Source organism: Aspergillus karnatakaensis (genome assembly GCF_047715665.1).
Source record: "Aspergillus karnatakaensis strain CBS 102800 unplaced genomic scaffold BJY04scaffold_6, whole genome shotgun sequence".
NCBI lineage: Eukaryota > Fungi > Ascomycota > Eurotiomycetes > Eurotiales > Aspergillaceae > Aspergillus > Aspergillus karnatakaensis.
This window is the reverse complement of record NW_027395718.1, coordinates 204,881-226,130: the sequence shown is the minus strand read 5'-3', so window position 1 is coordinate 226,130 and position 21,250 is coordinate 204,881. Positions and strand designations below refer to the sequence as shown.

General features: G+C 51.5%; 8 protein-coding genes across 8 annotated transcripts; 5 read left to right on the top strand and 3 right to left on the bottom strand.

Annotated features, from left to right (window-relative positions):
• Positions 1-1,647: 1,647 nt before the first annotated feature.
• On the top strand, positions 1,648-4,245 carry BJY04DRAFT_179807 (putative GTPase activating protein for Arf). Its single transcript, XM_073709959.1, has 4 exons — positions 1,648-2,010; positions 2,073-2,089; positions 2,162-2,272; positions 2,330-4,245. The coding sequence occupies exons 1-4, from the start codon at positions 1,896-1,898 to the stop codon at positions 4,034-4,036; spliced, it is 1,950 nt and encodes a 649-aa protein (XP_073575306.1). The 5' UTR covers positions 1,648-1,895; the 3' UTR covers positions 4,037-4,245.
• Positions 4,246-4,889: 644 nt separating this feature from the next.
• BJY04DRAFT_134785 (cation-translocating P-type ATPase) lies at positions 4,890-8,619 on the top strand. Its single transcript, XM_073708560.1, has 3 exons — positions 4,890-5,283; positions 5,363-5,628; positions 5,681-8,619. The coding sequence occupies exons 1-3, from the start codon at positions 5,038-5,040 to the stop codon at positions 8,325-8,327; spliced, it is 3,159 nt and encodes a 1,052-aa protein (XP_073575305.1). The 5' UTR covers positions 4,890-5,037; the 3' UTR covers positions 8,328-8,619.
• Positions 8,620-9,604: 985 nt separating this feature from the next.
• On the bottom strand, positions 9,605-11,333 carry BJY04DRAFT_179801 (class I SAM-dependent methyltransferase). Its single transcript, XM_073709958.1, has 9 exons — positions 11,124-11,333; positions 11,021-11,058; positions 10,884-10,969; positions 10,668-10,832; positions 10,590-10,615; positions 10,506-10,543; positions 10,062-10,452; positions 9,833-9,999; positions 9,605-9,777 (listed from the first exon to the last, which is right to left on the bottom strand). The coding sequence occupies exons 1-9, from the start codon at positions 11,184-11,186 to the stop codon at positions 9,744-9,746; spliced, it is 1,008 nt and encodes a 335-aa protein (XP_073575304.1). The 5' UTR covers positions 11,187-11,333; the 3' UTR covers positions 9,605-9,743.
• A 238-nt stretch (positions 11,334-11,571) lies between these two features.
• On the top strand, positions 11,572-12,902 carry BJY04DRAFT_231004 (S-adenosyl-L-methionine-dependent methyltransferase; the record flags this gene model as incomplete). The annotated part of the gene is made up of 2 exons (XM_073719420.1): positions 11,572-12,684; positions 12,731-12,902. The coding sequence occupies exons 1-2, from the start codon at positions 11,591-11,593 to the stop codon at positions 12,900-12,902; spliced, it is 1,266 nt and encodes a 421-aa protein (XP_073575303.1). The 5' UTR covers positions 11,572-11,590.
• Positions 12,903-13,273: 371 nt separating this feature from the next.
• Positions 13,274-15,186, bottom strand: BJY04DRAFT_231002 (Alpha/Beta hydrolase protein; the record flags this gene model as incomplete). The annotated part of the gene is made up of 5 exons (XM_073719419.1): positions 13,274-13,938; positions 14,024-14,598; positions 14,650-14,740; positions 14,788-14,977; positions 15,025-15,186. 5 exons carry the CDS (start codon positions 15,184-15,186, stop codon positions 13,274-13,276), a joined length of 1,683 nt encoding a protein of 560 aa, XP_073575302.1.
• Positions 15,187-16,497: 1,311 nt separating this feature from the next.
• On the top strand, positions 16,498-17,679 carry BJY04DRAFT_214283 (uncharacterized protein; the record flags this gene model as incomplete). Its single annotated transcript, XM_073715181.1, has 1 exon — positions 16,498-17,679. One exon carries the CDS (start codon positions 16,498-16,500, stop codon positions 17,677-17,679), a length of 1,182 nt encoding a protein of 393 aa, XP_073575301.1.
• BJY04DRAFT_179797 (uncharacterized protein) lies at positions 17,348-20,586 on the top strand. Its single transcript, XM_073709957.1, has 2 exons — positions 17,348-18,014; positions 18,088-20,586. Exons 1-2 carry the CDS (start codon positions 17,904-17,906, stop codon positions 20,347-20,349), a joined length of 2,373 nt encoding a protein of 790 aa, XP_073575300.1. The 5' UTR covers positions 17,348-17,903; the 3' UTR covers positions 20,350-20,586.
• Positions 20,425-21,027, bottom strand: BJY04DRAFT_134738 (uncharacterized protein). The gene has a single exon (XM_073708558.1). The coding sequence runs from the start codon at positions 20,870-20,872 to the stop codon at positions 20,501-20,503; it is 372 nt and encodes a 123-aa protein (XP_073575299.1). The 5' UTR covers positions 20,873-21,027; the 3' UTR covers positions 20,425-20,500.
• Positions 21,028-21,250: the final 223 nt, after the last annotated feature.

The following is a 21,250-nucleotide window of genomic DNA, read 5'->3' as shown; positions in this document are numbered from 1 at the left end:
GCGAGTCTAGCTTCAATTATTTCTTACATAGCTTTGTAATATCTTACTCACTCCAGCGTGATGACTTGTATCTGCATGGCCAGGTAGATACAGACCCTACGGAGGGGATAGCTTAGATTGGATGGGTACTGCAAACAGAGTCCGAATGCGATCTCTTGGTTATAATGGGATTGATTCATAAATTAGGATGAAGAGCCCGTAAGAGGCAGAATGTCCGTCGTAAAAAAGTCCTGCTGTTCAACAAGAACAAACACCAGGGTGGAGTAGACGCAGCTCTGCTAAAAACTGTTTGGTTTTGATCTTCCACTGAACGAACTTGAAATAAGTATGCCTCTATGCCACTGTCAAGCTAGAAGCGCACTGTGTGGTTGGTAGTCTATATACGTGTCTATGAGGTGCAACACGAGTAGAAGCTCATCATCAAGAGTTCACTCGGTGATTGTGAGAGACAGAAGTCGAGAAATGGCGGTTTGTCGCGCATGAGAAGAATGAGAATGAAAGAAGGAAGAGGTCGTAGAAATTTTGCTCATTAGCTAGCATTCACGTGACTCTGTTCCTCGCTTAAAGGTCATGTGATTCGACAATTAGATGAAGAGCCGGGAGTGTCAAACAAGACGCATAGCAGCTATTAGGCTTGCTGATGGGGTGTGTATAACTCACTGGGGTACTATTAACATAAGACACTTTCCATTTAGCTCACAAGAAAGACATAAACTTGCAAAAGTTGTGGCAGGTACTTGCTTGCTCTCAATATATATATTGGGGTGTCACAGAGCAACTTTGACAGGCGAATGCAAACAGCTTTCCGCCTTGAAACATGGATATGATGCGTGATGACTAGCTTTAGAATCAGGCCCTAGCATGAGGCAACACTAAGAACTACCCAGCTTTTATATGGTAACAACAATCATTCATAATCTGTTCCTCGTACTATCGTGGTAGTTGCACTTGAGCCTCAGGCACAATATACAGCTAGACACGTGACATGCAGCTGGTATAATTGGAGCGCGAAAAATTGCACGCGACTTGACTCTTTCTTCTTCACACATTTCATACCTCAGTACGCATAATCAACCTCCAACTCCTGTTTATCCTTCTCAAGGCTATTCCCATAGGATGGTAGGTCATATTGGCGAACAAGATTAAATCGTTCGAGCAACTTAAGACTTCTCTACCGTGCTGGGCTTTTTCGGAGGCTTAATGCGCAGTGGTGGGCGAGGTCACCTGCTGTACAAACACACTTTTCAACGGCAACCACTGTAGTTTACTGCTCAAAGCTTGTATCATGTCAGATTGGCAGGGACGTATCTGACTAGTTTGTCCTCCGAACAAGCCGTAGGACGGTAGGACATTCGGTTGATGCGCCCGAGCCGGGCGCACCGGAGTTATCAATCACCAACTTCCGTCCTGCTTGGGGGCTAGATTGTCCAGCGCCCTGGACGTCAAATTCTGATATTCAGAATTTCAGATGCACCCAGGGCATACGGGTTGATTGAAGAGATCAGTGGTAGACTACTGAAATAATCATCTACTCAAAACAAAAGAAATGAGCAAATCACCGATGTAAGTCCCTCTGCGCGGCGGCGCAGAGCCACTGCTCAGTAATATCGCGACTCGGCTCTTCCCCACCTCCGCAGCTCCCATCAGCTGTCGCTCTTCTCCTTTTACTACTGTCCACCATCCTAGTTTCTTCTCTTCCTCCATCATCGCTTGCATTCTCCGCATTGATTTCTATCTGCACACCCTTGTAAATATGTGCTGCTTATTTGTTTATTAATTCCAGTCGTCTTCCATCCCATTTCCGTCCGTGCCGGCCTGCAGCGTGCTCACGAACCGTTAGGCCGTGCTTTTCCCTATTCTTAACTGAAAGTCTGTCTGCTCCCACCACCGCCACCATGGTCGCTGGTATTAGTAAACGCCAGCAACAGCGCAATGAGCGTGCTCTGCAGGATCTCATCCGGTCGGTTCCCGGCAACGACCGATGTGCCGACTGCTCAGCCATGAATCCTGGTGCGTTCCGTTCTGCGATAGCGACTGCGGCCCCTAATGCTAACATGCTCTCTTCTTTCAAGGATGGGCTAGTTGGAATGTACGTACCGAGCTAATCGAGTCCGAATAAATTCTGGAATTTCAAAGTGTCATAACTAATTCAGGGGTATAGATTGGCATTTTCCTTTGCATGCGATGTGCAGCCCTGCACCGAAAGATGGGCACGCATATATCCAAAGTCAAATCTTTGAGTATGGATAGTTGGTCTGCCGAGCAAGTCGATGTGAGTTATTCTCGAGAGACAAATCGCTAAACAGTGGCTGATGCAGTGGCTCGCTAGAACATGAAATCGCACGGCAATATCCTCGTGAACAAGATCTATAACCCTCGAAACGTTCAACCTCCGGTCCCGACCGATATTGACGAAGCCGACGCATGCATAGAGCGTTTCATTCGACAAAAATACCAGACCCGGACGCTGGAAGATGGGAAGCCAAAGCCACCCAGTCGCCAGGATCCCAGCTATACAAGGTCACCTGAAGGTTCACCCCCGCCGCTGCCCCCTAAACCTTCGCGACCGTTTGGATTCGGCCTTCGATCTGCCTCCTCTGCCACAAATCTCAACCGTCATTCCACTAGCACTCGTGGCCCGGAATCACCAGTCAGTGACACGCGGCGCTCCTCATTCGAGTTGAAGCTAGCGCGGTTGAAGGACATGGGATTTACCAACGAACGCAGGAACGCCACCGCTTTGCGGGGGCTGGACGGCAATCTGGATAAAACAATCGAAACTTTGGTGAGGGTGGGAGAAGGCAATAAGACCCCGCAAGCTAGGACACCAGGTATCACGGTGGGGGCATCCGTGAACCCTTTCGATCAACTGGATGCCAAACCGCCAACGCAACCGGCGCAGCCAGTTCAGCAGTCACAACCATCTGGTCAGAGCTATAACCCTTTCGACCTACCAACCGCGCAACCCCAACCTCAGCCACAGGCTTCTACCCAGTCTCTTGAACAATCATTTCAAAATCTTCAAGTGACACAGCCGCTCTTCCCACACTCCACCGGAGGATATCCAAATCAACAGGCTTCAATTCCCAACCCTGGCTACACACAGCCTGCCGCCGTTCCATTCACTCAACCACAAGCGGGATTCGTCTCTTCTCCACAAGCTGTTGACAATGCGACCAACCCCTTCTTTCAAACAGGAGCTCAGCCACAGGCCAATTTGAGTACTCCTCCAGCCCAAAACCCTTACTCTACCCAGATGAACCCTTTTTTCAACCAACCGAATCCGCAAGTCCCGCAATACCCGCTACAAAACCCAGCCTTGGCAGCTGGGACGGCCCAAGGAGGCCCCTTCGCTCCACCGCGGCATGCAAACACGATGCCAGTCATGTCAAATTCGCCCTTTGGGCAGCCTTCTCCGTTCCAACAGCAGCAGCCCCAACAGCCCCAACAGCCCCAACAGCCGCAACAGCCGCAGCACCCGCAGCTGGGATTGCAAACGGCGCAGCCCGGGCAGAGCCCATTCAACCCTTTCCAGTCGATGACTGCACCAAACACACCACTGAGCGGCTATCCTGGTCAATCTCCGTTCGGATACCCGCAGTCCGCTCATCCTCTTAATGCGCAACCCACAGGGCGGGTGGATAAGAATAGTATTCTCGCGCTGTACAACTTTTCCGCCCCGCCTCCAGCTATTCCAGAACAGCAACAGCCCCAGGGAGTATATGGGGCAGCAGTGCCTTCTGCCCAGACTCAGACTGCACAGGTATCTCCATTCGCGCAGCCAACCAACAACAACGAGGCGCCTGGATCACGCAATCCCTTCGGATTCCCGGCTGCTCCTGCACAAGTACAACAACCAGGTCAGAGTCAAACCCAACAGGCAGCATACGGCGCGGGCATGAACCCTGCAAACCCAGCAGCATACGCGGGGTTCCTGCGAAGCCACATGAGCCAGCAGAGTGTAGATATCAACGGGTTTCAAAACGGGCGTCACAGCCCGGATGCCTTTGCCAGTCTTAGCGCACGACATGGATGATTTGCTTTCTTGGTCACTCTTTTCGAATTCTACGTCTTTATTTTTTTTTCCTCTCCAAGGCTTTTGATTAGCGACTGTAGGACTAGGCAGATGTGCATCTTCGGCGTTTTCTCGCTTGTCTGTCGTTTCTTGGCTGGGAATTGTGGGGTTGCATATATCTATCTGAGGAGCAAGTATATAGCAGAATCTGAGGTCTAGATTGATCATGAAGCAAGCCAAGTCGATGTTCACACCTGCAGTTGATCGGGCCATGCAGGATTTTTGGAGCAAGCGCCAAGAGCGCGGGTATCCGCTGCCAAGAGGAGGAGAGGCCAACCATCTTGAGCATGCAGGCACGTGCTCCCCTCGGGGCACGGTGGATGATGCTGATAATGATAATGATATCGATTGTAGACGAGCTCATCGCGATGTCACTGCGCCTTGTCCAAGTTTCTGTGGCTTTCCAGGGAGTATCCAGAGTTACCGACTGTCAACTGAACTTCAACTCAAGGGACGATGTTGATGTGGTGTACTGTTCCATCCATCCCAACCTCGGCTACCTTGTACTCCATGGACTTGATGGATATCTCAACAACCTACCTTTCTGGTGGTTTTGCCCGATGTAACTCGGCGTGGAGTGGACTGTTTGGCGTCGTCCGCCATTGGACCCGACTCCTGGGCTCCGTACACCCCCTCTCCCCCCGTGGCAACAACTTCTCCGATCATCCTGTCTGGTTGGCTTCAATCTCGCCAAGCCCCCTCCAGGATGCAGCCATCAGCCGGGCGCCAAGATGATTACATCTGCTCTGCCAATAGCTGCCGTTGACAGTTCTCCATCTCAGATGAAATTTTGATGCGTTCATCCCGTCGCTCTTGGTACTTAAAAAAGAATATTCCCGCCCTCGTCTTGTGTGTCTGATCTTCTCATTGCGCACCTGAGAAAGAAAAAGCTCGCGTTTGAGTTCGCATAGCGTGTGTTCTTTCCTTAATCTGAAGGAGTTTATACTACTCAGATTGTATCAATGGTCAACGAAACGGCCGCCGACCCCGGCGGACCACGCCCTGGCCACGCTTCCCTTAGCCAACCAGCCTACTGCCTTCCATACGAGGTGGTTCTGAAAGAAATCGGAACCAAAATCGACGAGGGCTTGACGAAGGATGAGGCTGCTCGTCGCCTTCAACAGTATGGGCCTAACAAGCTCGACGAGGGCGAGGGCGTCTCCGTCGTCAAGATCCTCGTGCGCCAGGTGGCCAATGCAATGATGCTAGTTAAGCGGCCCACTTGATTCCTTAATCATCGTCTTCTTTATGAGAGCTCCTAGAGTCTGATCCAATTCGTCGTTGCAGGTGCTGATTCTGGCCATGGCGGTCAGTTTCGGAATTCAATCCTGGATTGAGGGCGGCGTTATTGCCGCTGTCATTGTCTTGAATATCGTCGTTGGTTTCTTTCAGGAGTATGCTGCTGAAAAGACTATGGAGTCGTTGCATTCGCTGAGCTCGCCTACCGGGACTGTCTCCAGAGACGGGCAGACCTTTTCGGTTCCGTCTGCGGATATTGTTCCTGGTGATATGGTTGAGTTGAGGACTGGGGATACCATTCCTGCTGACATCCGGTGAGTTTCATGCATTATTGTTTGATTTCATGTATGATTCTGACTCTGTTAGACTGGTTGAAGCGGTGAACTTTGAAACTGATGAAGCCCTTCTCACTGGTGAATCCCTACCCGTCCAAAAGGAATGCGACTCCACATTCAAGGAAGATACTGGCCCCGGAGACCGGTTGAATCTCGCATATAGTTCCAGCACTGTCACTCGTGGCCGTGCTAGGGGTGTTGTTGTCAATACCGGCATGGCCACTGAGATTGGCTCTATTGCAGCCGCCCTTCGTGCCACCAACAGCAAGCGTCGTCCTGTGAAACGAGGCCCTGAAGGCGAGACTAAAAAGCGCTGGTACCTTCAGGCATATGCATTAACCGGAACTGATGCAGTTGGCCGCTTCCTTGGAGTCAACGTGGGCACTCCGTTACAGCGGAAGCTCTCGAAATTGGCAATCATCCTATTTGGTGTTGCTGTGCTTTTTGCTATTATCGTCATGGCAGCCAACAAGTTTTCGAGCAATAACGAGGTGATCCTGTACGCGGTTGGTACTGGGCTTAGTATGATTCCTGCTTGTTTGGTGGTTGTTCTCACAATCACCATGGCTGTTGGCACCAAGCGCATGGTTGAGCGGAATGTGATTGTTCGCAAATTGGATTCGCTAGAGGCTCTGGGAGCAGTCACCAACATCTGTTCTGATAAAACTGGCACCCTGACTCAGGGTAAGATGGTGGTCAAGAAAGCGTGGATACCGTCGCGCGGCACTTACACCGTGGGAAACTCGAATGAGCCGTTCAATCCGACTTCCGGCGATGTTACTTTCACTCAGTTGTCACCTTTGGACTTTGATGATGAGAAAGAAGGCCCTGTCGCTGAGAATGTCGAAGCTTTGGTTACCGATAACCGTGCGCTTGAAGACTTCCTTGACGTTGCATCCATGGCCAACCTCTCTCATGTGTTCAAATCTGAGGAAGGAGACTGGCGAGCACGTGGAGAACCCACCGAGATTGCGATTGAAGTTTTTGCCTCGCGCTTCAACTGGAACCGGGACCGGTGGACGAAGGGTTCTGGAGCCGTGTGGCACCAAAAGGCAGAATTCCCATTCGACTCGACCGTCAAGAGGATGTCGGTCATCTTCAGCAAAGTGACTAAAGAAGCGGAGCACAGCATGATCTTCACCAAAGGTGCTGTTGAGCGGATTCTCGAAGCGTGCACAACAGTTATATGGGATGAAGGGTCATCTACTCCCGTTGCATTGACAGACGATATGCGCAGTCGAATTCTTGAGAACATGGAAGAGCTTGCTAAGTTGGGACTTCGAGTCCTGGCGCTGGCCAATCGACCATACAACGAGCAAAGCCGTGTTCTTGAAGGATCTGATCTCAATCGCGATGAAGTCGAACAAAACCTCTGCTTCCTTGGTCTTATTGGGTTGTACGACCCGCCGCGCCCTGAGACTGCAGGATCGATTGCAGCTTGCTATCGAGCAGGCATCGCAGTACACATGGTAACAGGTGACCACCCGGGAACTGCCAAAGCGATAGCTCAACAGGTGGGCATCCTGCCTGCAGACATGGGAACTGTAGGAGCCGACGTAGCGAACGCCATGGTCATGACAGCTGCGCATTTCGATAAGCTCTCCGAAGATGAGATTGATGACCTCCCAACCCTGCCCTTGGTGATTGCTCGCTGTGCCCCTCAGACAAAAGTGCGTATGATCAACGCCCTCCACCGACGTGGCCGATTCGCAGCAATGACCGGTGACGGCGTCAACGACTCCCCATCCCTCAAACACGCCGACGTTGGCATCGCCATGGGCCAGGCGGGATCCGACGTCGCCAAGGACGCCTCAGACATCATCCTCACAGACGATAACTTCGCCTCCATCCTCAACGCCGTGGAAGAAGGCCGTCGCATCTTCGACAACATCCAAAAATTCGTCCTCCACCTCCTCGCCGAGAACATCGCCCAAGCATGCACTTTGTTGATCGGCCTCGCCTTCAAAGACCGCGATGGCCAATCCGTGTTCCCGCTCGCCCCTGTCGAAATCCTCTGGATCATCATGATCACCTCCGGAATGCCAGACATGGGTCTCGGCATGGAAGTTGCAGCACCCGATATCATGGACCGCCCTCCTCAAACTAAGCAAGGAATCTTCACGCTCGAAATCATGATCGATATCCTAGTTTACGGCTTCTGGACCGCCGCACTCTGCCTCGCAGCCTTCAGCCTCCGCATGTGGGGATTCGGCGACGGAAACCTAGGATCAGGCTGTAACCGCGAGTACTCGGAAGACTGCGAGCTAGTCTTCCGCGCCCGCGCCACCACATTCGTCTGCTTGACGTGGTTCGCGCTCTTCCTGGCCTGGGAAATGGTGAACCTCCGCCTGAGTTTCTTCCGCATGCAGCCCGAGAGCAAGAAATACTTCACGCAATGGATGTACGACGTGTGGAGAAACAAGTTCCTATTCTGGTCCATCATGGCGGGCTGGATCACGATCTTCCCGATCCTGTATATCCCTGTCTTGAACACGGTCGTTTTTAAACATACGGGTATTTCGTGGGAGTGGGGGATTGTCTTCGTTGAAGCCGTGCTGTTCTTTGCCGGTGTCGAGGCATGGAAGTGGGCGAAGAGAGTCTTCTTCCGCCGCATGAAGGCGAGAACAGAGGAAGTCAGGCCGTTGGGGGAGCCGAGCGCGGGTGTGCAAGACGCCTAACACGTGCTTTCCCTCGTTTGGAATCGAGCGGAGCGAGGGATCTATGGAATTTGGGATTTGGGATTGTGTGACATGGATATTGGCTTATTGGACATTTGGACTACGTTTACTTTTGGAATGGGATCTGGAGATTGGGATGGGTGTGGGGGTGGTTGGTGTGTGGGTGAGTTGGTGAGTCTGAGTGGATGGACTGATGGAAGGAGGAATTTGGTAGGTAGTGGCGATGGTAGTGGCTGTAGTAGTAGTAGCAGTAATAAATCTAGATATAGTAAGAAAATAAGAATGTGGATGAGAAAAATCGCCGTTTTCATGCTGATGTAGAACTTGTATGCTCAGCGCTATCCAAGACCAAGTTGATACGCCAATCGGCGCTATGTGTAGATCCTGATTGACTATACTACTCAAGCACTGCCACAATATCCCGACTTTATCACACATGTCAGTCAGCCTGCGGTCGTAAAATCTACTCTCCGAAGCATGAACCGGATACAGCAATGAACCCCCGCTGCAAATACGGATGAGATAGAAGGAACAAAAAGAACACAACTCACAACGCAAGACCCACACCCCACAATGCCGCAAATGGGAAACATGCTATCGTCGCAGGGGAGAACGGCGCACTGTTCATGAAGAGATAGATGAGAATGAGATCCAAGTGGAAGATGGATGCCGAGCAACATACGGACTGTCTTTTCTCCAAGCCTGACTGGGATTCGGATTCGGAGTCTCGGGGTGTTCTCATTTTCGACGTTGTTAGGGAGGCTACAAGGAGCGGGCCGACGAGGAAGGTGGCCAGGGTGGTGAGTTTCATTGTTGCTTGATGTTATAGCAGTAGGGTAGGTAGGGTTAGGTGTGTGCGAGCTGCGAAGCGGCGATGGCGAACCAGGGGAAAAGTGACGGAAGATATACATCGATTCGGGGCTTTTTTGGATGCTATCATGTGTAGATGGGGCGTATATAGTACTTCAAGCAGAAATGGTCCGATGGTTCGTGCTTGGAGGAGAGGGATGGTACAGGCCGCGTCACTGCGTTACCCACCTGAGTAGACGTTGAGAAATTGGTGCTATCAGGTAGATTAGAGAACCTCCTTTGGACGAAGGACTCTGATGTAAGTGTATCAAGGCTCAGTATCCTTATGTACTTAGTCACTGCAGGACTCCCTCGTTACACGAGACAGGATTATCATGGAAATGAAGACACCGTGGATGAGCTGTGCGTTCTATACTGAGATATGAAAGCTTTCTTTCTAGAAGTACAATCTACAAAGCAGATAGACACGAAGCCAATCGAGATAAATGTTGCGTATGTACAGAGGTCGACATGAAACAAAGATGCTAGCTCTTTGGGCGGGTATAAAGCAGATAGATCTAACTATTCTGTGCATATTACAGGAGCTTCCGGAGCAATCCTGGCAAATCACTGCAGTGGTCTCTGACCGTAGACGACATGGCTAGAGAAATCGAGGTTAGAGATGCAGCCTAGAAGAGTTATACTCAGAAACTCACAAATCATGCATCATATGCACCTTCGAATCCTTCGCATCCTTCCGAACCTGCGCCAGGAAGACCTGCACCTCTTCAATCTCCCACCCGAGGATATTTGTAAACGTTGCTGTACTAAACGCCTCCAAGCCCTCTAGGAACTGAAGCATATTCAATGCCCCAATCTCTTTCTATAACAGCATTAGTCCCACCTGAGCCACGAGACTAGAACCTGGTCGAAGTGATAGCTTACCATCCTCCTCTCCCTGGGCCAGATCCCCAACGGCAACTGAAACCTCTTATGAACAACATTCACATAGCCCGCCTGCTCCGCAAACTTCCCCAACTCCTTTCCCACGGTCACGGGCCGATTCACCTTATCACACGCCTCCCGTAGCAGCTCATAGAACCGGTTTACGTTGTTTCCTTCCTTTAACGTCCCATCTTCAGAGTAATTGACTAGATGGAAGTCTTGAAACTCAACCCATCCACCCGGTTTTGTCTGGGAGAAGGCTTGGTGGAAGAGTCGTGGCCAATCTTGGATCGACCCGCACATGTAGCGTGAGTGAATGAAGTCGAATGAGGGCCGGTTGGGCCATTCGGCTTCGACGTCGTCGACTTCGAAGATTACGTTTGGAGGAACCCTATGTGATATCAGAGTCTGGGTAGAAGATGGTCTGGGGAGTTTGCAGCGTACCATCGGGGCTGGATGGGGCTTAGGTCGTTTCCGACGATCTGGCTTTATCAGCTTGTTGTTCGATGTGAAGAAAGGCCGACATACCTCTTCGGCCCCGGGAAATTGGTCCGCTAAAACTATTAGTCGGCTATCAATTCTTTTGTGCGAGGACTTCCCACGCACCGAATTCAATAGCCCAGATCCCTGTCCCTGTCCCTATATCTAGAACACGTAGCGGACCCTCTTCGACTGGGGCTAGGAATAATCGGTCACCCAGAAGAAGTCTGAACATGCTGTGGAAGAGGTCTAGTCTGTCCTGTTCGCGCTCATCGTTGGGGAATTTGTAGCCTGGGTGGGTAAATAGCATGCCTAGTTCGGGAATGTGGGGTAAGCACTCACTGCCTTCTTTGTAATTGTGGTATCGACGACCATGTTGCCAATTGTAGCTTGTTACTGAGGAGGAGAGTGATGTGGCATAACTTGCGCTGGAGAGGTGTTAGTAAGATACACACTCCGCTTTCCTGTAGGGTCCGAACATATCTGAGCTATACGTCTCATCTTCGAACTCGCTGAGCTGAGGCGTGTTAGCCGAATGCAACCGTTGGGGAGAGGCAAGAGGGGAGAGAGCAGTGGACATACATTCAGATCTACAGGGATCCCAATACCCTGAGATCCGATCGACTCGGAATCCTGTTCCGCCATAGTAAAAACGCCTAACAGTGTCGATATGATGTATCAGATTCAAGTTGGAGACAGAAATCGGTAGCGAACGGAAAGTGGGCTGAGAGAGACGTTAACTCTGAGCATTTCGGCAGCAGGAACTGCACTAAAGAAGATTAGGTTAACGCCCCCCACGTGAATCCTGCAACTCTTACTCCCAGTTCCTGGTTGGCTGCCGTTTCATTGCAGGTGGAATCGATGGAGTTAGCTCTTGTAAGAATATAACAATCAAAATGGATGGATGAGCCCATCCATGCCCCGGCCGAGTCAGGATGGTCCACTCCAACCCGAAGATCCCGTCTCCTCACCGTCACTCTGTATAAACTTGCCAATCCCCTCATCTGCCTCGTACAGCACTGCATGCATACAACATACCAAAAACCAAAATGGCCTCTCTGACCGACCTCGCCGACCAAATCTCCACCAACGCCTCCCTGATCCAAGCCTTCCTCACATCAAACAACCACCCCCAACCCTCCTTCCACCCAAACGCACCCCCCGCATTCCCCCCCGCGCCAGCAGACATCAACCATGCCCGACAGCAGCTCCTCGAAGCCGCGCAGACAATCGTCGACACACTCACCGGCCCGGCCGAGCACCTCCGCTGGCTCTCCTGCCGCTACCACGACATGTCTAGCCTGCGCTTCATCTACCACTTCAACATCGCCCCGGCAATCCCCCTAGACGGCACAATCTCATACGCCGAGCTTGCAAAGATCACAAGAGTAAACGAAGACCACCTAAAACGCATCCTGAGACACGCAATGACAAACCGCCTATTTTCCGAGCCGGAACCAGGGAGGGTCGCGCATACTGCTTCCTCGGCGCTGCTGGTGCGCTCAAGGGCGCTAAACGATTGGGTCGGGTACACGACTGAGGAGACGTATCCGGCGTCTGCGAAGCTGGTTGAGGCGTATGAGAAGTTCGGACCGAGTCTGAGTCCCACCGAGACGGGGTACAATGTTGCCTTTGGGACGGATAAGCCGATGTTCTTGCATATGGCAGAGGATCCGGAGCGGGAGAGGCGGTTTGCGAATACCATGGTTGAGATGGTTAGTACGGAGGGGTACGGCATTCATCATCTTGTTGGTGGGTATCGGTGGGAGAAGCTGGGGAAGGCGAAGATTGTGGATGTGGGAGGGTCAACGGGACATGCTTGCATTGCGATTGCGGAGAAGGCGCCGGATGCGACGTTTATCGTACAGGATCTGCCGGGGGTCATTGAGCAGGGTAAGAAGGCGCTGCCGAAGGAGTTGGTTGAGAGGATTACCTTTCAGGATCATGACTTCTTTACGACGCAGCCTGAGGCTGCGGATGTTTATTTGCTGAGGTTTATCTTGCATGATCATCCGGATCCAGTGGCTGTGAAGATTGTACAGAGTCTTATCCCTGCTATGAAGAGTGGCTCGAGGCTCATTGTTAATGATGGAGTGCTGCCTGAGCCTAATTCCGTACCGAAAGGGGAGGAGAGAATTGCACGGTACGTCTAGAAGTCAAGTGTATGAGACGAAGCTAATAAGCCATAGGATTATGGATCTGGAGATGTTGACTACGTTTAATGCGAGAGAGAGGCCGTTGGCGGATTGGGAGAAGCTTTGCGCCGATGCTGACCAGAGACTGAAGCTGCGGTCTGTATCAAAGCCGGAGGGAAGTAATATGTCTATCCTCGAATTTGTGTTTGAGGACACAAATGAGTAGAAGTTTGACTTCCTTATACTTAACTTTACGCGATCAAGTATAGAATTTCGACAATCACCAAGACCAGAGCCTGGGCCATATAGAGAGAGTACCGACAGACAGGCTCATCTCAAGAAGACCTGAACAACGTAGGATACGATTAGGTGAGAGCAGTAACCTTGAAGAACTTCCCGAGAGCTCACAAGGTGGAGAAACTGTCCAATACATAGATATCAAAACCCGAGACTGCATGATCCATGGGCCTGGGTGGTCGTTCACTTCATCTCAGAATCAAGAAAAGAGAATTCGAATAATGGTCATTATTTTCTAAAAAGAAACACCACATAGTCTTGAACCATAAATGAATCCATGTCCACCAAACTTCCTTCCTTCTAACCCCCCTCCGAAGCCTCCAAAGCCTCCAAAAACACCCCCTTCCAAACCTCACAAGCCCCCCTACGCATCTGCCCATCCTCAACCCCCTCAAACCCCCAATTCGTCACATTAAACACATCCCCCAGGACCTCACCCTCCAAGTCCCTCTCACTAACCCCCGGCCAATACGCTCCCACACCACTATCGCCCCGACACTTCGAATCAGTATTCGGATCCCCCGTCCGCGCAAAATTCGTTAGGTACTTCTGAAACCGCGCAAATAGCGGCTCTTCATACCCCTGTAATGAGGGACTGTACCATGTAGCAGGTGTATCGCTCCCGTGAGACCCATTGACGATGCCGTCGATGTAGGCGTACTGCATTGCCCAGCGGTTGGCGTGTGGGTAGGCGGTTAGCACGGAGCGCAGATTGCAGGTAAAGAGGAGGTCTGTGTAGACTGCTAGAAGGAGGGAGTGGGGTGGGAAGTTGGCGTAGGTGGCTTTGTAGTGATCGACGAGGGTTGCGGTTTGGGATTTTTGATGGGGGTTTGAGGGGAGGAGGCCGTAGATGAAGCCGTAGATGTGTTCGAGAGGATTGGGGGGTGGGGGTGAGGGGAGGAAGAGGCTGGCTTCGGAGAGGACGTGGCTGGTTAGGAGGGAGGTTATGGAGGGCCAGGTGTTTCCTGTTCAGAGTGTTAGGAGTTTGCTTGGTTGATTGGAGGAAGAAGGGAGGAGGAGGAGGAGGAGGAGGAGGAGGAGGAGGTGTACCACTGGCGTACTCGGCTATAGCTGGACTGCGGATGAGTGAGCCGTCTGGGACGGGTGACGCCTCGCCGGCAAATATCTCCTCGTTCGCTTTTGCTAGGGCTGAAGTATTCGCTGAACGAAGGCAGTCAAGAACTCTGTTTCCTTTCCCTGGGCACCCCGCGACAGCTGCAAATGCCTCGAATCGCTCATTGTAGATTTGCGGATTCGCATTCGTTCCAAACGCGGGACTCTGCAGCAGCACCTTCTTGAATAGCGGATCAAGCGCTCCTCCCTCGGCAATCAGATGGTAAATAATAGATCCCGCGCCAGCAGACTGGCCCCAGGCAGAGACGTCGTTGGGGTTGCCACCTAACAGATGGATATAGGACTGTACCCATTGGAACGCGGCTCGCTGATCGTGTAATCCGGCGTTAAAGACCCCATCTCCGTGGAGAGGCTCACCGGCAAGGAAGCCAAAGGCTCCGAGCCGGTAGTTGATTGTGACTATGATAAGATTGTTGTCGCTGCGCTGTATGAGGCCTGTGCCGTCGTAGTAGCCTAGGTTGACGGCTTGGTCTTTGGAGCCGGTTACATAGCTGAACGAGTGAGTGTTCGATGCATTATAAGAAGAGACTAGTAATACTTACCCGCCACCGTGCAGCCAGACAACAACCGGGACCGAGCGCTTCTGTTTTCGAAGTACCATTCCTGGCACGTAGACGTCGAGGAATAGGCAGTCTGCATTTACTGAGTGTTGATTCGCAGAAATAACACGCACAACGAACCTTCATCCGCGTTCTTTGTTATATTCTCAAAGATCGGATTGTCGAAATTTCCGGGAATCGGCGCAGGGATGCAATTGTGGCCGTAGGAACCGTCTTGTATACCGGGAGCATGACTAGGAGGTGCTGGCTTAGCCCACCGCAGTTTACCGATTGGGGGCGCTGCGTAGCGGATATTGCGGAATGTGTAGACCTGCTTATTCCAGTAAAGGCGTGAGGTTCTCAAAAGCGTCAACTTACATCTGCTTCATCGTTGTAGCTATGAGCTCGCCACGTCCCATACGGAAGCTTCAACAGAGGAAGATCACGGCCTGATTCAAAAGACAACCCAATTTTCGCCGAGACAGAATCTGATGCGAATGTTGACAGCAGAAATGCAAAAAGTGTACTGAGAACCAACATCTTGCTAATTTAATGACCATTGACAATTGTAGACGGAGGACATCAAGGCAGACCTACAATCTTTTTAAAAAGTCCAGCAGAGCACTTTTAGGCAGATACAGATTCCAAAACACATAAACGAGAGAGTGATTGTGCGTATGACGAGAGACAAGAAGATGATCCCTAGATTCTGCTCGTATTGTTCGTTTATTGGCTTTGCATTGGCCTGATCGGTCTTTGCCAGGGCAAGGCTCCGAATACGAATGCCCGATTTGGGTAGGCTTGGGCGAGCTTTGCCGATCACGAGAGGAGCCACTACATGCAAGCTGGAGTCAGTCTCTAAACTGGTGTTCATTTACGCGGGGAAACCCAGATTGGTGATCTGTGGACACTGGTGCTGTGCATGTATCGTGCTGTGACTACTGCTGGTCCTTGAACCTTGGCATATTGATCGATCTCATCATCGTATCTCATTGGGAAGAATAAAACCCATATGGTCAAAGATATATAAATAGAGCCTACCTCGCCGCTTCAAATTTATGGATGGTTATCTTAAGATTTTGTGCCGACTCGAGAATGCCTTTCAAGATGGAGAAGGCTTGAAGTAGAGACAGAGCATTGAATTTCTCGCCAGGGACTAGACTTCTGTGGAAAAAAGACCCAAGATGTCTTAGTAATTGAATATTAGCTCTATACACATGTTCTCGTTAGTCTATAAAGGGTTCCTATGTCTTCGCAAGACCTGAACTAGTACTCTCACCATCGGACCCGAGTAGATCTCAGCTGCAAGAACGTAAAGGGCAGACAGACGATACCATCAAGACATTGGAAACACAGGGACCAAATAGATCAACTATCAATATAGGGCTCAGCGACTGTGATATATTGAAAGAGAGAGGTTCTCCAGCTGTCTTCAAGGGTATGATCAGTCTGAGAAGGCGTCCTTCTTGGTTAGTCTCAAGACAACTGACCATATGAATGCCCAGTGGCATTGGGCGTGTGCTAGCTAACCTTCTAGATATTACAACAAATGGAGGCTACTATTCCTGATATATGTGGAAGCCCGTCTTCGATTCCTCCTGAGCTTTCAAGATCCGAATATCTTCAGCCTTGCCCAAAAAAGTAATGATTGCTCAAGCTCGTATTCCCTGTAAAGCTCATTCGCCCACGCCAACTCAAATGCTAAGCCTCGCTGGGCACAATCACCTGCCACATCCCCACTCATGGATTTCTTCAGATTTCACGAGCCTCTTTCATTCTTCCAGTCTGTTGCAGTCTAAAATCTGTCGGTGGCTAGAGCTCTGACTAAAGTCGAGACCCGCCAGTCCCTCGATGCGGAAACACCTCGTTATAGCAACATCGTTGGTGGTTCCTGCAGTTGCTAGTTCCACTCCAGAGGTTCTCTGCGTTTATCCCCTATCCGGGGTCTATGCCCCTCTGCAGCGCATCCTGTTCTATGTTCTGCTAGCGTTTGGGGTCATCGGCCGTCGACAGAGATGGCTCGTTGCTGGTGCGCTCGCGAGCGCGATGACCTACTGCGGTGCTGCAGCAATCCATTCGTTCTTCCTGATTGCTCGAGCCCGATCATCTGTTGTTGATCTCGATGTATATGGTGTTTTTGCAGCGACCTCGACGGGGATTATGCTTACCGCGCCGCTGCTAGCGTGGTCTACAACATTACAAACCGTTGAGCGAGAGATCCGAACGCTCATCATCCTCTGGACGATTCTTATCACCATCGGAGCTGTCCTTGCGACAGCTACAATTTATATCCGCGGAAGCACCGACGCTCCACCTTGTATGGAGTCGCTGGTAGATATCGCTCTCAAGAGTGTATCGACGCTGCACAACTCTACCGCAAACTGCACATACGTCTGCAGCCCCGAGAACCACCCACTCTTCCGCTCCAAAGGCGATATCATCGCGTGGAAGAACCTCCTCGACGTACCATACCAGATCACCGCCGTCTTCGTCCCAACGGTCGCTGCTAGTATTCCCAGTGCGATTATCACTTGGACATGGTTCATCCGCAAAGGACACGCATACCTCCTTCGCCCGCCGCCAGCTTTCAGCCGACTAGAACTCGGCTGGATTGGAGGGTGGTTATTTGAGCGGCGGCGACGAAACCGAGGATCATTTGCGAGGCTGAACTCCGTTGTTGACGCAGAGGTTCGGTATCCCTGGTTGCTCCGGGCGTACCAGTACTACTTCGTGATTGGATCCGGCGGGGCGTTTGTGGTGAATCTCGTGCTCAACGAGGTACGGTTTCGGTCGTTGCCTAGCAATGAGGCGCCATATGAAGTTGGGCAGTGGAGCCCTTGGGTGGGAGTTGCGATGATTTTGCTTGCACAATTGATTACGCAGGTGCTGAAGGGGGTCTGGGGAGAGAAGAGAGATGTTCGCGAAGATGAGGAGGAGATGCGCATGTGGGATACGAGGGCAGGTAAAGAGGAGTGGAGGGCAGGCACTTTCCTCAGTGAGACCTTGACATTTCGGCGGAGGAACAGTTTCTAGCCATAAACCATGGATAACGAATACGCTCCCTTCGTATTTTATAGTCGGGGCATGGATACGAGGCAGCCATCCCAATTAGGCTACAGCGGGGACTTGCGGCTCTGCCTACTACTATTTATTGACCCCAGTCCCCGTATCTCTGCTTCACTTTTCTTTCCCTCCCTCTCTCTCTCCCTCCTCTCCTATTCTTCTGTTCTGCATCGCATCTGCACTGGAAAGAAACCATGAGCGAGATCGTTTCCTCCGAAATCCTCATTTCCGACCTTCCCACGAAGGAAGTCACCCTCGCCCCGCAACAAGTCACCATCGTCCGCGAAATCAGTACAACAATCCAGGTATGTGTCAGCTTGTCGCATCAATCCAATCAGCGAATATTTAACATCTTTCTAACAATCGAATCGAATCCAGCCCGGCCAGAATGAAATCACAATCCTCGGCCTCGACCCGCGCGTAAACCGCGACTCCATCCGCATCGAAGGGTCCGGCCACGCAACAATCACTGATATTCAGACCAGCGTTGTCAGGAATCGCGAAGACTACAGCGACGTCTCTAATTCAGAGTCTGATTCCGAGGATGATTCCGACAATGAAGACAACGAGTCCCTTTTGCCCGAAGATGAAGATTGTCTTGACGACCCGGAGCTCTACGAGATCTACACACAGATCGCGCAGGTGTCGCAACGATTGGAAATGGCGCGGAACGATATCAATGCTTCGAATGCAGTTTTAACTCTGCTTAATGGATATGGGAAGGGATTGACGAGTGACGAGAATAAAGACTTGGGGAAGTTTGAGGAGTTTTTGAATGTCTATTCGACGAGGCGCGTGGAGGAGGCGGAGAGGCATCATAGCGCGACTGTGGAGGTGAATACTCGCGAGAGAGAACTAGCGCAACTGAAAAAAAAGTTTGAGAAGCGCAAGACCCGGTATCTCAAGGAGCGACGCGCGGCGTCGAAAGCGATCAGGGTGAGGAAGGAGGAACGGGCTAAAGCGCGCGCATTGAAGCAGAAGCAGCTCGAGCAGAAACGCATTCAGCGAAGGAGTTTCTGGAAGCCAAACGTGGGGCAGATTGTTGTTTCGCTGGATAGTCATACTGCTGTCTTCACGCCGGGGTCTAGTAGAAGGAGTTCCCTGGTCGAGAAAGCAGTTGAGACTCCGGCGACGAGCGAGAAGCAAGAGCCCATAGATGTGATGCTGCGACTGAGCTATATTGTTCCGGTCAAAAGCTGGTCGTCTCGGTATGAGCTGCGCATGAACTCGCCCTCATCAACAGCGCGAATGACATACCGGGCTGATTTTGGAAATACAAGCACAGAAACATGGCGCGATGCCCGAGTTACGCTGTCCACATCGCAGGCCTCATTCAGCGGCATCGGCGCGCGCATTCCATCGTTAGACCCTTGGAATATCAAAATCGTGACAGCAGACTCCAAAGCTCCTTCATGGGATCGAATTCTTGATGCGCCGAAGAGCTCATTAGGACCAGTGCCGCCTCCGTTCCCAAAGCCATCGCTTTTCGGCGCCCCAGCACCACAGGTCCAGAAAGGTGGCGGCCTCTTTGGAAATACGAACAACGTCAACAATGAAAATGTTCAGCTGGCAAAACCACAGTCCTTTGCCGCACAGAATAACATTGCGAAACCACCGTTCCTTGGCCCACAGATCAACAATGCGGGTGCTTTATTTGGAGCACGGGGACCTCCACCACCTCCACCTCCTCCAGGGCTCAACGGAGCTGTGCCTCAAGTGCCCGTGAGCTTTGGACAATCATCAACGATGCCACCACCCGACAACGCGCAAGATGATCTTTTTGGCTCTGACCCGGCATCCACCTCCACAGCAGCGCAGCCCTCATCGGGCTTATTCGGCTCCGGCACATCCCCATCTGACTTCGGCAAGGAGCTCAGCACAGCTGTTGAACTCGAAGACGATGACGCAGACACCCAAACTCTCGCTGGTGTTTCTCTGGAGCACCAAGACTCCATTCGCCAGGAATACGGCATGACGACAACCTACGAACTCCCCGGTCGTCGAACCTTAACTCCGTCCTGGGTTTCTCGCCGCCACGTCCTCGCAGAACTTGATCTGAAAAATGTTACGCTGACATACATGATCGTCCCCAAGCACAAGGAAGCCGCGTTCCTGCGCGCCAGAATCAAGAACACATCCTCTCTAACTCTCCACCCGGGCCCTGTCGGCGTTACAGTCGACGGCTCATTCGTCGGCGCCGCAAGCCTCGATACGTGTCGTCCAAACGTCTTCTTCAACATCTCGTTGGGGATAGACCCAGGCATTCAGGTGAAATACGCCAAACCAACCGTGAAACCACTCACAGGCGCAATGTTCTTCAACAAGGAAGATGGCGCAAAGTTCCGCCGGTCCTGCTGGGTGAAGAATAGCAAGGGCGTTGCAGTTGATATCATCATCACTGACCAGATCCCTATCTCTGACGACGAGAAGTTGCGAGTGAAGATGTTGCACCCGGATTTGGAGAAGGAGGGTGATGAGGTACCGCTGCAGATGGCAAAACGTGTTGGCGCTGGAAAGGCAAGTTTTCTGAAGAATGGCCAGGTGAAATGGAATCTGAAATTGGAACCGGGACAGGAGATCCGCCTGGTGCTGGAGTACGAGACGAAGGTGCCGAGTGGGAGCGATGTTGCTGCTGCTTGATTTCGCAGTCATATCTGGCGATGGAGGAAATAACCATGCGGTGGTAGTAGATAGTTAGTAGGTAGATATTCCAACCCATCAATCCAATCAGCAATCATGATCTCCATGCCTTTCTTCGCATAGATCCTTCCAGTCAGATACTGTAGCAAGATCACCACTCAAAAGCCCCCGGCATCTTCCTCTGCATCGCCTTTACTCCATTGCCCTCACCCTTCCCCCCACCCTTCCCCTCATCATTTCCCCCAGTTATCTCTATCTTCTTACCCTCCTCACCACCTTCCTGAATTCCATCATCCCCCCACCGCTCCCTCCAACACGCCACCTCCTCCCTCCAAAGATCATTCACGCAAGGATCGCACGAACTCCCACAACACTCACCCAGCCCTGGCTTCGGCGGCGGATCATCAAAGTCGCGTGATGCCGCGCGCAGAATCTGCTTCAGGCGGGTGTTGGTGAGCCGTTTGCCTTTTTTGGTCTTCAGGAAGGGTATTTCGTTAGGGGCACAGAGGGGTTCGCGGGCCATTTTGGGGTTTGGGGATGGAGTTGAGATAGACGGAGGAGTTTAACTTGGTTTAGGGGTGTGTCGGTCTTGATGGAGTGGAGTTGTTGAGGTGCATCTATAAGTATGTATGAGGCTTTTTGGAAGAAGTCACGTGCATTGGAGGAGCGAGATCGGGGAGTTGCGGGAGTCTGCGGAGCGGGAGATGGTTGATCCGTCCGGGTTTACCCTTCGAGCTTTTGGACACGCACATACTGGGGGAAGGAAAGGCAAGGGAAGTCTACGATTGACGATTTGAAAGTCATTTAATTGAGTATCTGCGATACACTATAGACTATCCGTATAGAGCTTTTTAGCATCCACTACGTGACAGACGAAGAGAACAAGGATCGTAGTCTGCAG